Genomic DNA, 12,608 nt, shown 5'->3' with positions numbered 1-12,608 from the left:
TGACATGAACAGCCAAGAAAGATGAAGGAAAATAGCCCGAGCTTTGACTGCATAGCCTACAACCATCACATGTAGAAATGTCAAACCATGCCATACTGGACATTTTGTTTGAATCCAATTTAGCCTGGTGAAATATTAAAATTACATTTCCTATGACATAATATTGCACTAATGAAAATTATTTTTTTCTCTCGCCAAGAATTTAAGTCAAACATAATTCACATTTTAGGGTTAGATAAATTATGAATAGATTAGAGTAATGTCAGGGTATTTTTCCTTTAAATCAGGGGTTCCCAACCTTTTTTTATGCCATGGAGCCTTACCATTAATTGAGGTGCCCATGGACCCCAGGTTGGGAACAGTTGTTTTAAAGAAAATTTAAAATTAATACATGTGTAGCATTTTGTTTAAAAGAAGTCTTGATTTACAAATTTTGCATTCAGGATTGACTTGTGATAAGGCAGAAATATCCCTGAAACTATTTTAAAATTTATCCTATACAGCTTTTTACAATTGATAATGCCACACGATTACATGTGTGCAACCTGAGTACATAATGCCAACTCCTTTATCAGGGCAATGTAATCTCCTGTGCCTGTCTCTTTTAGCAGTTTGCTCTGGATGTGAAGCTTTTACAAGCCAGTACGTCTTTTTTTTTGTGTGGCTTTCTTTGTTTTATTTATCTATCACATGTTTGTGGTAGTCTAGCTCACTCAACCGGTTAACAAATTTGAAAATGCAAACTGATTTCTTAAAGCAAATTTTGTGCCTGATATTTTAATTTTTTAGCTTTGTGAAGGTACACTATATATTTAGTTTTGATAGAATCTTTATGCACTGCCAAAGGAAAATGGCTTTTTTTTTTAAGTTGCCACCTCTAACTAACACCTATTGGCACTGTGAACCCTGCAGTACTGACGAAGGCTTTACAGGCGAAGAAAAAGAGCTGAAGGACCGGGAAAGGCGGATGGCAAATAATGTCAGGGAGCGAATTCGCATCAGAAACCTTAATGAGGCTTTCAAAGAGTTGGGCCGCATGTGTCAGATGCATTTAAAAACTGATAAAGCTCAAACCAAACTCATCATCCTGCAGCAGGCCGTCCAAGTTATTCTCAGCCTTGAACAACAAGTACGAGGTAGTGTACAGTAACTAACATTGTACCGAGGGCAACACTGCCTGCTCCTGCCGGGTTAAACTACTTTTCTGATTTCCAAATTTGGAACAAGGAAACCAGGCAGCCTAAAATTTGACAGTAAATTGGTGATTTAACAGATTTCAAATTCATGTTTATCATCTGACTGTACATGTATACAACCAAACAAAGCAATGTTCCTCTGGAGCACGGTGAACCCACAAAACATAGATTACACACAGCACATAAAGCAAAATGTTACCATAAATAGGTTAATAAAATATAATTCAAAATACATGTTGTAAACCGTACAGTAAACAGCTCACTGTCCTATTAACAAGACCTCAGTGGTGGCAGGGTATTCATTAGTCTCACAGTCTGAGGGAAGAAGCTGTTACCCAATCTGGCAGTCCTTAGTCATAAGGTTCCTGTACCTCCTTCCTGATAGTAGTGGGTCAAAGAGATTGTGGGATGAGTGATAGGGATCCTTAACAATGCTTCAGGTCCCTCGCCTACAACACTCCAAGTAAATATCACAAATAGGGGTGAGCGAGATCCTGGTGATCCTCTCGGTTTGGATTTGAGAATTTAAGCTTTGTTCGGAGTTTATTAAGAAAATTACGGGTTTATTTTTAATTTCATCAATGCTGGTAAGTTGGGATATGAAGAAATTTGTGGAAGTGCATTTGCATGGTACATTACTGAGATTTTTTAAGGCACTGGTCAGACTGCACTTGGAGTATTGTGAGCAGTTTTGCACCTTTTATCTTAAAAAAAAAGGTGTGCTAGCATTGCAGAGGGTCCAAAGGAGGCTCACAAGAATGATTCTGGGAATTAAAGGGTTAACAGATGAGGAACGTTGATGGCTCTAGGCCCGTACTCACTAAAGTTTAGAAGCATGAGGGGGTTCTCATTAAAACCTATCATATATTGAAAGGCCCAGATAGAATGGGTATGGAGAGTGTGTTTCCTATAGTGGGGGAGTTTAGGGCCAAAGGGCACATTTCAGTCAATTTAGAACAGAGATAAGGAGTTGGTACGTTCTCCCCATGACCATGTGGTTGGTGCTCCAGTTTCCTCCCCCAGTCCAAAGACGTACCGGTTGGTAGGTTAATTGGTTGTTGTAAATTGTCCTGTGATTAGGCTCGAGTGAAGTCGGGGGTTGTTCGGCGGCGTGGCTTGGAGAGCTGGAAGGGCTATTCCACATTGCATCTCAATAAATAAATAAAATTTCCTTAACCAGAAGGTGGTAAATCTGTGGAAATCTTTCACTTACAGGTGTAGATCCTTCCTCTCCCAAGGTGACGTCTTTGGAGCATCTGTTGGTGTTTCTGTAGCTCTAGGTTTTTATGGGATGGGGTTGATAGCCCAATACCCAACTGCCTTCCTTTCTTAGTTGAGCTTGGGACTGTCCATGACAGAGTTATTGAAAATATTTTAGGGTTTAAAAAATAACACTGCAGGTGCTGAAAATCTGAAATAAGGTCAAGCCACATCTATTGGAGGGGAGGGGGGAACTACTAATGTACAGTTCAAAGTTGCAACCTGACCTAAGTATTTCCAGCATTTTCTGTGTTTATACCACATAGATTATGAATTTTAGTTGATCAGATTAGTTTATCACATGTACATCAAAACATATATAGTAAAATTACATTGTTTAAGTTACAACTAACAATGTGCTCGGGCCAGCCTGTAAGTGTCACCACACATTCCAGCACCGGCATACCCTGCTTAACAGAACAGAACATACGTATGCTTAACAGAACAACACAGAGCACAACAAACAAAATAACAACTTCATGACACTGAAGGAGTTGGGCACAGTTGGAGGTATTTCTTGGCCAGGGAAAGGATGAAATATGAAGGGAAGCTAGCCACTAATATAAAAGAAGATACAAAAAGTTTTTTTTGAATATATAGAGTAAAAGTGAGATGAGAGTGGTTATCAGACTGCTGGGAAGTTATGCTGGAGCAGTAGTAATGGGGACAAAGAAATGGAGGACAAACTGAATAAATATTTTGCATCAGTCTTCACTCCGGAAGAAACTAGCTAAAGACCAGAAATACGAGAATGTCAGAGGGCAGAAGTGAGTGGTGTCACTATTACTAAGTAGAAGATACTTAGGAAGCTGAAAAATCTGATGGTAGATAAGTCACCTGGACCAGGTGGACTGCAAACCAGGATTCTGAAGGGGTGGTGGAAGCATTAGTAATGATCTTTCTAAAATAACTAGATTCTGGAAAGGTTCTGGAGGACTGGAAAATTGGAAATGTCATCCAATTTTTAAGAAGGGAGTGAGGTCGAAGAAAGGAAATTATAGGCCTATTTCAGTTAGCCTAACTTCAGTGATTGGAAAGATGTTGCAGCCTATTATTAAGGATGAGGTTTCGAGATACTTTGAGGCACGAGGCACATGATAAAGTAGGCCAAATTCAGCATGGTTTTCGAAAGGGGAAATCTTGCCTGATAAATCTTTTGGAATTCTTTGAAGAAATAGCAGGCAGGATAGACAAAGGAGAGTCAGTGGATGTGTTTACTTGGATTTTCAGAAGGCAATGTGCCACACATGAGGCTTCTTAACAAAGTAAGAGCCCATGGTATTGCAGGAAAGGTATTAATATGGATAGAATGGCTGACTGGCAGGAGGCAAAGTGGCATTAAAGAAGACCTTTTCTGATTGGCTACCGATGACTAGTGGCGTTCTGCAGGGGTTGCTGTTGGGACCGCTTCTTTGCACAGGATATATCAATGATATGGATAAGAAATTGATGAGCAAGTTGTGGACAATACAGAGGTAAGGGGAGGGACAGGTACTGATAAAGAAGCAGGGTGCTTGCAGAGGGACTCATTAAGGAAATGGACAAAGAAGAATGGGCTGGTAGAATATAATGTAGTGAAGTGCATGGTTAAGGAATATAGGCATGGACTGTTTTGTAAATGAGAAGAAAATTCAAAAATCAGACGTGCACAGGGATTTGGGAGTCCTTGTGCAGGATTCCCTAAAGGTTAACTTGCAGGTTGAGTCAGCAGTATGGAAGGTTTATGCAATGTTAGCATTCATTTTGAGAGGACTAAAATACTAAAACAAGGATGTAATGCTGAAGCTTTATAAGGCTTTGGTCAGACTGCACTTGGAATATTGTGAGCAGGTTTGGTTACCTTATTTTAAAAAAGTATGTGCTGACATTGGAGAGGGTTCAGAAGAGGGTCACGAGAATGGTCCTGGGAATGAAAGAGTTAACAAATGAACATACGTTAGCTCTGGGTCTGTATTCACTGGGGTTTAGAAGAATGAGGGAGGATCTCGTTAAATATTGAAAACTCTGGATAGAGTGGACGTTTTCTGTATAGGGGAGTCTAGGACCAGAGGTCACAGCCTCAGAATTGAGAGGTGTCCATTTATAGTAGAGATAAGGAAAGATATCTTTAGCCAGAGGGTGGTGAATCTGTGAAATTCATTGCCACATACTGCTGTGGAGGCTAGGACATTGGTTGCATTTAAGGTGGAGGTTGATGGGTTCTTGATTAATCAGGGTGTCAAAGGTTCCAGAGAGAAGACAGGAGAATGGGGTTGAGAGGGATAATAAATCAGCCGTGATGGAATGGCAGAGCAGACTCGATGGGCCAAATGGCCTAATTCTTCCTATGTCTTATAGTCTTTCCTTCCTTCCTCCCACACACTCATACATGGACATTCCTCCAATGCTGAACAGGTCTTCAGTCTGCATCTTCCAATCTTCAGGCTCCTGCCATTGGGCTCAGACATTCAAGCTTCCGATTGACCTTTGGGCTTGGATTTTCTGTATTAACTCGTGGACTAGCCGCTGATGGGACCTCAGACTCCCAGCTCTTGGTTCATCCTTTTTGCACAGAAATCTGTCCCAGAACCCACCAAACTGGGACAGTGAGACATCCATGGATGTCTTTTGTCACTTGCCCACATCACTGGCCTTCAAGCACAGAAAGGAAGCCTAGACTCTGGCCTTTGACCCCTAACTCTACTCTGTCCCTAAAATCATCCCTATGAACTTCTAAAACAAAAGCAATCAAGTCTATGCCAGTAAACTAAGCTATATTCTTTGTTGTTCAGTCTTTTTTTCCTGAAAATTATGAGTGTGTGGAATCTAATCCCCCTGGATTAATTATTCTACGTTCCTGGGAAAAACGTAGAAGCTCCTTACAGACAGTAGCAGGAATTGAACCCGATTGGTGATCACTGGCGCTGTAACAGTGTTATGCTAATCGCTACACTACAGTGTTGATTAGTGATGTTACTGATGCTTGGTACCACAAAGACACAACAGGTCTGAGGCAGTAACTTCAATCAGAATAGGAGAAATTGGTGTGTACAACTTGCTGATAATCTTTAAGCACTTCTCCTTGAAGGCCAAGACAAATGTCAACTGCTGGCTAGAAAATCCAGCCCCTTGCTAGTTGGTTTATTGTTGTCACTCATACCAATTTCAATTTTATTGTCATTCAGCCATGTGCATCCTAGCTGTCTATGTAATATGCTAGCCAGGGCCATATGATATGGAGAGCAAACTGCTGCCCATGCAGCAGGGTTCCCCCCATCCACACAGCTGATGATTCCAAAGACTGATACAGTTTGGCACCAGTGGTATTGAAAGAATTGCCAGTCAGTGTTGAACTCTACATAGTTCTGACTTAGGGACTCCAGCTCCAGATTTTCTCTTTGGGTTTACTCCCAAAGCTTTCCCCACGAGTGGGTATAGATGCAAGGCAGCGGTGGTTTGAGATCAAAACTTTCCTTCTAGCTGAGCTGCCAAACACGGCTGACAAGCCCCATCTGCCCAGAATACATGTAAAGCACCAAACGAAAGTGTTCCTCCAGACCAAGATGCACAGTACATATAACTCATAAAGTAATATTTCCATAAATTAACAAATAATAAAATATATTCCAGAAGATTGGCGTTTAGCATGAGGAGCATTTACGACACAAGTTGAAATGTAAACAGTATAACACTACTGGTGCTTCAAACATGATGTGGCCTGAGTAGTGGCAGGGAGTTCAGTAGTCTCACAGGCTGGGGGAAGAAGCTGTTTCCCATCTCAACAGTCCTAGTCCTCATGCTATGGCACCTCCTGCCAGATGGTATCTTTTTTTTCCATGATACAATGCAGAACTTTTTCTTCATGCTTCCAGGTAGATCATTCCAGCCATAAGTATATTGAGGTAGTACAAAGGGAAACACAATAACAGAATGCAGAATATATTTTACACTGACAGGGAAAATGCAGGTAGACAAGCAATTTACAAGGACCATCATGATGAGGTAAATTGGAAAAATGAGGAGTCCATCTTTAATGTACAAGAGTTCTGTTCAATAGTATATACACAAGAGATACTGCAGATACGGGAAATCCAGAGAATCACCATAAAATGCTGGAGGAAATTCGCAGGTAAGGCTGCATCTATGGAAAGAAATAAATAGTCAATGCTCCAGGCTGAGACTCTTCATTGGGATTGTAGTCCTGGCAAAGAGTCTCTGCCTGAAATGTCAGCTGTTACTCCTTCTCCATAGAGAAAACCACTTAGCTTGATGAGGAGTCCATACTAATTCTATACAGGAGCGGTTCAGCTTGATGTTTTGGGCTGTGACCCTTTTATCAGTTTTTTTTAATCTTGCTTTAATAAAGAAGAACAAATCTGATAGGAGAGGAGAGTGGACCATGAGAGAAAGAAAGGGAGGTGATAGGCAGGTGAGGAGAAAAGAGAAGAGGCCAGAGTGGGGAACAGAAGACGGGGGAGGGGGGAAATTCTGCCAGAAGTTAAAGAAATCGATGTTTATGCCATCAGGTTAGAGGCTACCTATACCTGTTCAATAGTCTTGTAACAGCAGGATAGAAGTTGCCTTATGCCTGATGTGTTCTTTCAGACTCTTGTATCTTCTTTCTGATGGAAGGAGGGAAAAGAGACTGTCCAGCATGGGTGGAGTCTTTGGTTATGTCGGATGCCTTCCCAAGGCAGCAAGAAGTGTAGGTAGCATTAATGGTTATAACCTATTGTCCTGATGAAGGATCTCGACCCGAAATGTCGACTCCATAGCTGCTGATTGACCTACTGAGTTCCTCCAGTATTTTGTGTGTTTGTTACTCTGAATTTCCAGCATCTGCAGAGTCTGTTGTGTTTTATGGAGGGAAGGCTGGTTCCATGACTTCTAGGTGTTGCTAAAACTCTTTGAAGTATATTATTTTTCCTGCAACAAATTTACCTTATAATTTGAACAAAGAAGGTATAAAAATCCCTCTTTATTTAAACCATGGGTTCCCAACCTGGCATTTACAGACCCCTTGCTTTATGGTAGGGGTCCATGGCATAAAGAAAGTTGGGAACCCCTAGTTTAAAATAAAGTTAATAAAATTTCAAGATATGGCAATTAAAGTATGGCAAGTTTGAGTTTTTTAAAACAAGATTAAGGAAGGTATGGCATTACTTACGGTTCAAAGGTTCAAGAGCCAATCGGTCTCAAAGTGAAAGCTGACGTTATTGTCATACATTCAAGTACATGTATGTACAGATACAATGGAAAATCTTGCTTGCAGTGACATCATACAAAAACATAAACCATGCACAATTTTACAATGAACACAATTAGAGCATTTTTAAAAATCCCCTGCACACTCTCACCATTCTGTGGAAAACAAAATTACCTCTGACATACCCCCTATACTTTTCCTCCAATCACTTCAAAATTATGCCCCCTCATATTAGCTATTTCCACTCTTGGGGGAAAAAAGGTCAAAGTTTCTAGTTGTCTGCTGTATTTATGTCGCTTATCACCTTGTACACCTCTATCTCCAAGAAGAAAAGCCCTAGCTCACTCAACCTTTCTTCATAAGATGTGCTTTCTAATCAAGGCATCAACTGGTAAATCTCCTCTGCACCCTCTCTAAAGCTTCCACGTGTTTCCTATAATTATTATTTGAAGCAAATCTGTAATCTTTTTTATCTGAAGAAATTCTATACAATTCCAAATGTGTTTTATTCAAATATTTCATCTATAATTTTTTAAAAGTTAATGGATTGTGTTAAAGGATGGATTCTGTCTAGATATTTCTATCATTTTTAAATGGTTTGTATTTGAGTATTTTTCTGTATTACTTTGTCTGTAGAGCGCAATTTGAATCCTAAAGCTGCCTGCCTTAAGCGAAGGGAGGAGGAGAAGGTATCGGCAGTGGTAGGGGAGCAGCCACTGCCTCTTTCAGCTACACATCCTGGTCTGGGAGATAATCACAATGCAGTGAGCCACATGTAGAAGGTAAGTCAGAAGTTCTGGGCCTCATATTGAAGAAAAGATGTGCTGGCACTGGAGAAGGTCCAGAGGAGGTTCATGAGAATATCCCGGGAATAAAAGGGTTAACATGTGATGATCCTTTGATGGCTCTGGGCCTCCACTCACTGGAGTTTAGAAGAATGAGGGGGATGATGTGGATATTGAGAGGATGTTTCCTATAGTGGGGGAGTCTAGGACCAGGGAGTTAACATAGGAAGAGTGTTTGATGACTCGCTGGAGTTTAGAGTCATAGAACAGCACAGAATTAGGCCCTTCAGCACCAAACCATTTGATCTGCCTACTCCCATCAACCTGCACCAGGACCATAGCCCTCCATATCTTTACTATGCATATATTTGTCCATACTTCTCTTAAATGTTGAAATTGAGCTTGCATGTGCCACTTATGCTGCCAACTCGCTCCATACACTGAGAGTTTCCACTCATGTTCCCCTTAAACTATTCACCTTCCACCTTTAACTCATGATCTCCACCCAAACCCACCCAAACCCAGTGGAAAAAGCCCTCTTGCATTTACCGTGTCTATATCCCTCAAAATTTTGTATACCTCTATCAAATCTCCCCTCAATCTTCTACATTCTAAGGAATAAAGCCTTAACTTATTCCATCTTTCCTTATAACTCAGGTCTTCTGGTCTTGACAACATCCTTGTAGAAGAATGAATGGAGGGACTTCATTGAAACCTACCAAATCTTGAATCTTTAATCTCTACACTCTCTCTCTAAAGCTTCCACATCTTCCGTATAATGAGGCAACCATATTGAATACAAATATGGTGCCAAAACATGTTCATTTTATCTACTTGAGATGACATAAACACTAAAGTTTTGAAGAGCTGAATCAGTAACACATATCACCAGTGTGGAAAAGACAGCATGATTTGAGTAACTGATAAACAGAAACATTAATTTGTGATGACATTTTGAGTACCACACACTCATAATTTTCAGGAAAAAAAGACTGAACAACAAAGAATATAGCTTAGTTTACTGGCATAGACTTGATTGCTTTTGTTTTAGAAGTTCATAGGGATGATTTTAGGGACAGAGTAGAGTTAGGGGTCAAAGGCCAGAGTCTAGGCTTCCTTTCTGTGCTTGAAGGCCAGTGATGTGGGCAAGTGACAAAAGACATCCATGGATGTCTCACTGTCCCAGTTTGGTGGGTTCTGGGACAGATTTCTGTGCAAAAAGGATGAACCAAGAGCTGGGAGTCTGAGGTCCCATCAGCGGCTAGTCCACGAGTTAATACAGAAAATCCAAGCCCAAAGGTCAATCGGAAGCTTGAATGTCTGAGCCCAATGGCAGGAGCCTGAAGATTGGAAGATGCAGACTGAAGACCTGTTCAGCATTGGAGGAATGTCCATGTATGAGTGTGTGGGAGGAAGGAAGGAAAGACTATAAGACATAGGAAGAATTAGGCCATTTGGCCCATCGAGTCTGCTCAAACCATTCCATCATGGTTAATTTATTAACCATCTCAAACTCATTCTTCTGTCTTCTCCCTGTAATCTTTGACACCCTGACTTATCAAAAGTCTATCAACCTCCAGTGATGAAGTTCAAGTATAATTGTCATTCAACCATTCATGAATACAGCCAAACAGTACAGCATTACTCTGGGGCCAAGGTGCAAAACATAGTACCAGCAGTCACACATAGCACATATATAAGAAAGCAGTAAAAAGCAGTCAGTCAAAAAAATATAATTCAGGACCTTGAGTCCATGAATACAGTACGTATTGAAGAAATCTGCAGTTGAACACAATATGTCTTATCTTCTGCCAAGCCAACACTAGGGGGCAGCACCGACTCAGATAGTCTGTATCTTCCTCTCCCTGTCCAGTTATTGTGAATCTGTTTCTCTTTTCCCAGTGAATCATTCCACAATTTCATCAAGTTAGTTAATGTACCACCTTTCACCATAGTGTTTGAATATTAAACCACATTGATCATTTTAATTTTAAATGTTGAAAATTTTGTTATCTACACTCTAAATAATCCAGACTAATCCTTTTCAAATTTATTTATCACATGTACAATGAATGTATCATTTACGTTAACAACCAGCACAACCTAATGATGTGCTGGGGACAGACTGCAAGTGTCGCTACACATCGTTTCTCCTGGGCTTGCTGACCGACTTTTAATGTGTACATAAGTAATTCCACTATATCTGTCTACACATCTTTAGTTCCACAGTTCTGAAATTCTCAAAAACTTATTTTCCTAATTTTGACCAAGTTTTTGATTACAATTATTCTTTTTGTAGTTTGATAGTCACTGCTACATTTAAATAGAAATTGTCACCATTTAGTTGGGCCTGAAAGCAATTTAGAAAGCACAGGATACATACATCCCAAAGAAGAAGTATTCTAAAGGAAAGATGACACAACAGTGACTAACTAATGAGAAGTCTGTAAGCCAACATAAAAGCCAAAGAGGGGGCATATTACAAAGCAAAAATGAGTGGGAAGTTAGAGGACTAGGAAGCTATTAAAAACCAACAGATGGAATACGAAAATCAGCTAGCCAATAACATTAAAAAATATACCAAAACTTTCATTAGATACATAAAGTGTAAAAGAGAGGCAAAAGTGGATAGCAGACCACTGGAAAACAATGCTGGAAAGGTAGTAATGGGGGGGCAATGAAATGGTGGACGAACTGAGTAAGAATTTTGATTCTGTCTTCACTGTGGAAGACACTAGCAGTACGGTGGAAGTTCCAGGTGTCATGAAGTGTGTGAAGTTACCATAACTAGAGAGAAGAACCTTGGGAAACTGAAAGGTATGAAGGTAGATAAGTCACCTGGACCAGATGGTGTACACCCCAAGATTCTGAAAGGGGTGGCTGAAGAGATCGTGGAGGCATTAGTAATGATCTTTCAAGAATCACTAGATTTCGGAATGGTTCGGAAAGACTGGAAAATTGCAAATGTCACTCCACTCTTCAAGAAGGGAGAGAGGCAGAAGAAAGGAAACTATAGTCCATTTAGTCTGACCTCAGTGGTGGGAAGATGTTGGAGTCTACTTTTAAGGTTGAGGTCTCAGAGTATTTGGATACACATGATAAAATAGTATGGCCTATTAACATGTCAGCATGGTTTCCTGAAGGGAAAATCTTGCCTGACAAATCTGTTGGAATTCTTTGAAGAAATAACAAGTAGGATAGACAAAGGAGAATCAGTTTATGGTGTATATTTGGATTTTCAGAAGGCCTTTGACAAGATGCCACACATGAGGCTGCATAACAAGCTACTAGCCCATGAAATTACAAGAAAGATTCTTGCATGGGTAAGCAGTGGCTGATTGGCAGGAAGCAAAGATTGGGAATAAAGGGAGTCTTTGCTGGTTGGCTGCCAGTGACTAGTGGTGTTCCACAGTGGTCTGTGTTGGGACACATTCTTTTTGTGTTATATATCAATGATCTGGATGATGGAATTGATGGCTTTGTGGCAAAGTTTGCAGACAGTATGAAGATAGCTATTGGGGCAGGAAGTTTTAAAGAAGTAGAGAGGCTACAGAAGGACTTACACAGATTAGGCGAATGAGCAAAGAAATGAAAGGGTTGACTAGTTTCTAAATGGAGAGAAACAAAAAAAAACTCGGGTGCAAAGGGACTTGGAAGTCCTTGTGCAGTATTTCCTAAAGGTTAATCTGCAGGTTGAGTCTGTGATGAGGAAGGATAATTAAGGGTTACGGGGATAAGGCAGTTAGGTGGAGATGAGTCCATGGCCAGATCAGCCATGGCCTTACTGAATTGCAGAGCAGGCTCGATAAGTCAGATGGCGTACTCCAGCTCCTATTTCTTATGTTCCTTTGTTCAAATGTAATATTAGCATTCATTTCAAGAGAGCTAGAATATAAAAGCAAGGATGTGATGAGCAAGAAGGACATTTCCTCATTCATTCTCGTATGAAGGAGATGTCCTCCTTTTTCAAAGAAAGGGGCTTCTCTTCCTCCACCATCAACACTACCCTCAACTGCATTTTTTCCAGTTCATGTACGTATTGAAATTTAATATAGACAAGTGTGAGGTGTTGCATTTTGGAAAGACAAATCAAGGTTGGGCATACACAGTAAATGGTGGGGCACTGAGGAGTGTGGAGGAACAGAAGGATCTGGGAGTTCGGATACATAATTCCCTAAAAGT

At 40.4% G+C, this 12,608-nt stretch overlaps 1 protein-coding gene across 12 annotated transcripts in view; it reads left to right on the top strand.

Annotated features, from left to right (window-relative positions):
* The window catches only part of LOC140739720 (transcription factor 12-like), a 175,233-nt gene that overhangs the window by 155,584 nt on the left and 7,041 nt on the right, over positions 1 to 12,608 (top strand). For 10 of the 12 annotated variants that reach the window (XM_073068173.1, XM_073068171.1, XM_073068175.1 and 7 more), the window contains one exon: positions 8,278 to 8,423. In XM_073068173.1, the coding sequence (XP_072924274.1) occupies positions 8,278 to 8,420 (143 nt within the window). In that variant the 3' untranslated portion in view covers positions 8,421 to 8,423. Of the gene's footprint in view, positions 1 to 912; positions 1,137 to 8,277; positions 8,424 to 12,608 lie in introns of all 12 variants that reach the window. The other 2 variants (XM_073068168.1, XM_073068176.1) reach the window with 1 other exon arrangement.

This window comes from Hemitrygon akajei, chromosome 16, assembly GCF_048418815.1.
Source record: "Hemitrygon akajei chromosome 16, sHemAka1.3, whole genome shotgun sequence".
NCBI lineage: Eukaryota > Metazoa > Chordata > Chondrichthyes > Myliobatiformes > Dasyatidae > Hemitrygon > Hemitrygon akajei.
The sequence above is the reverse complement of the archived record's forward strand: the minus strand, read 5'-3'. Positions and strand labels throughout refer to the sequence as shown.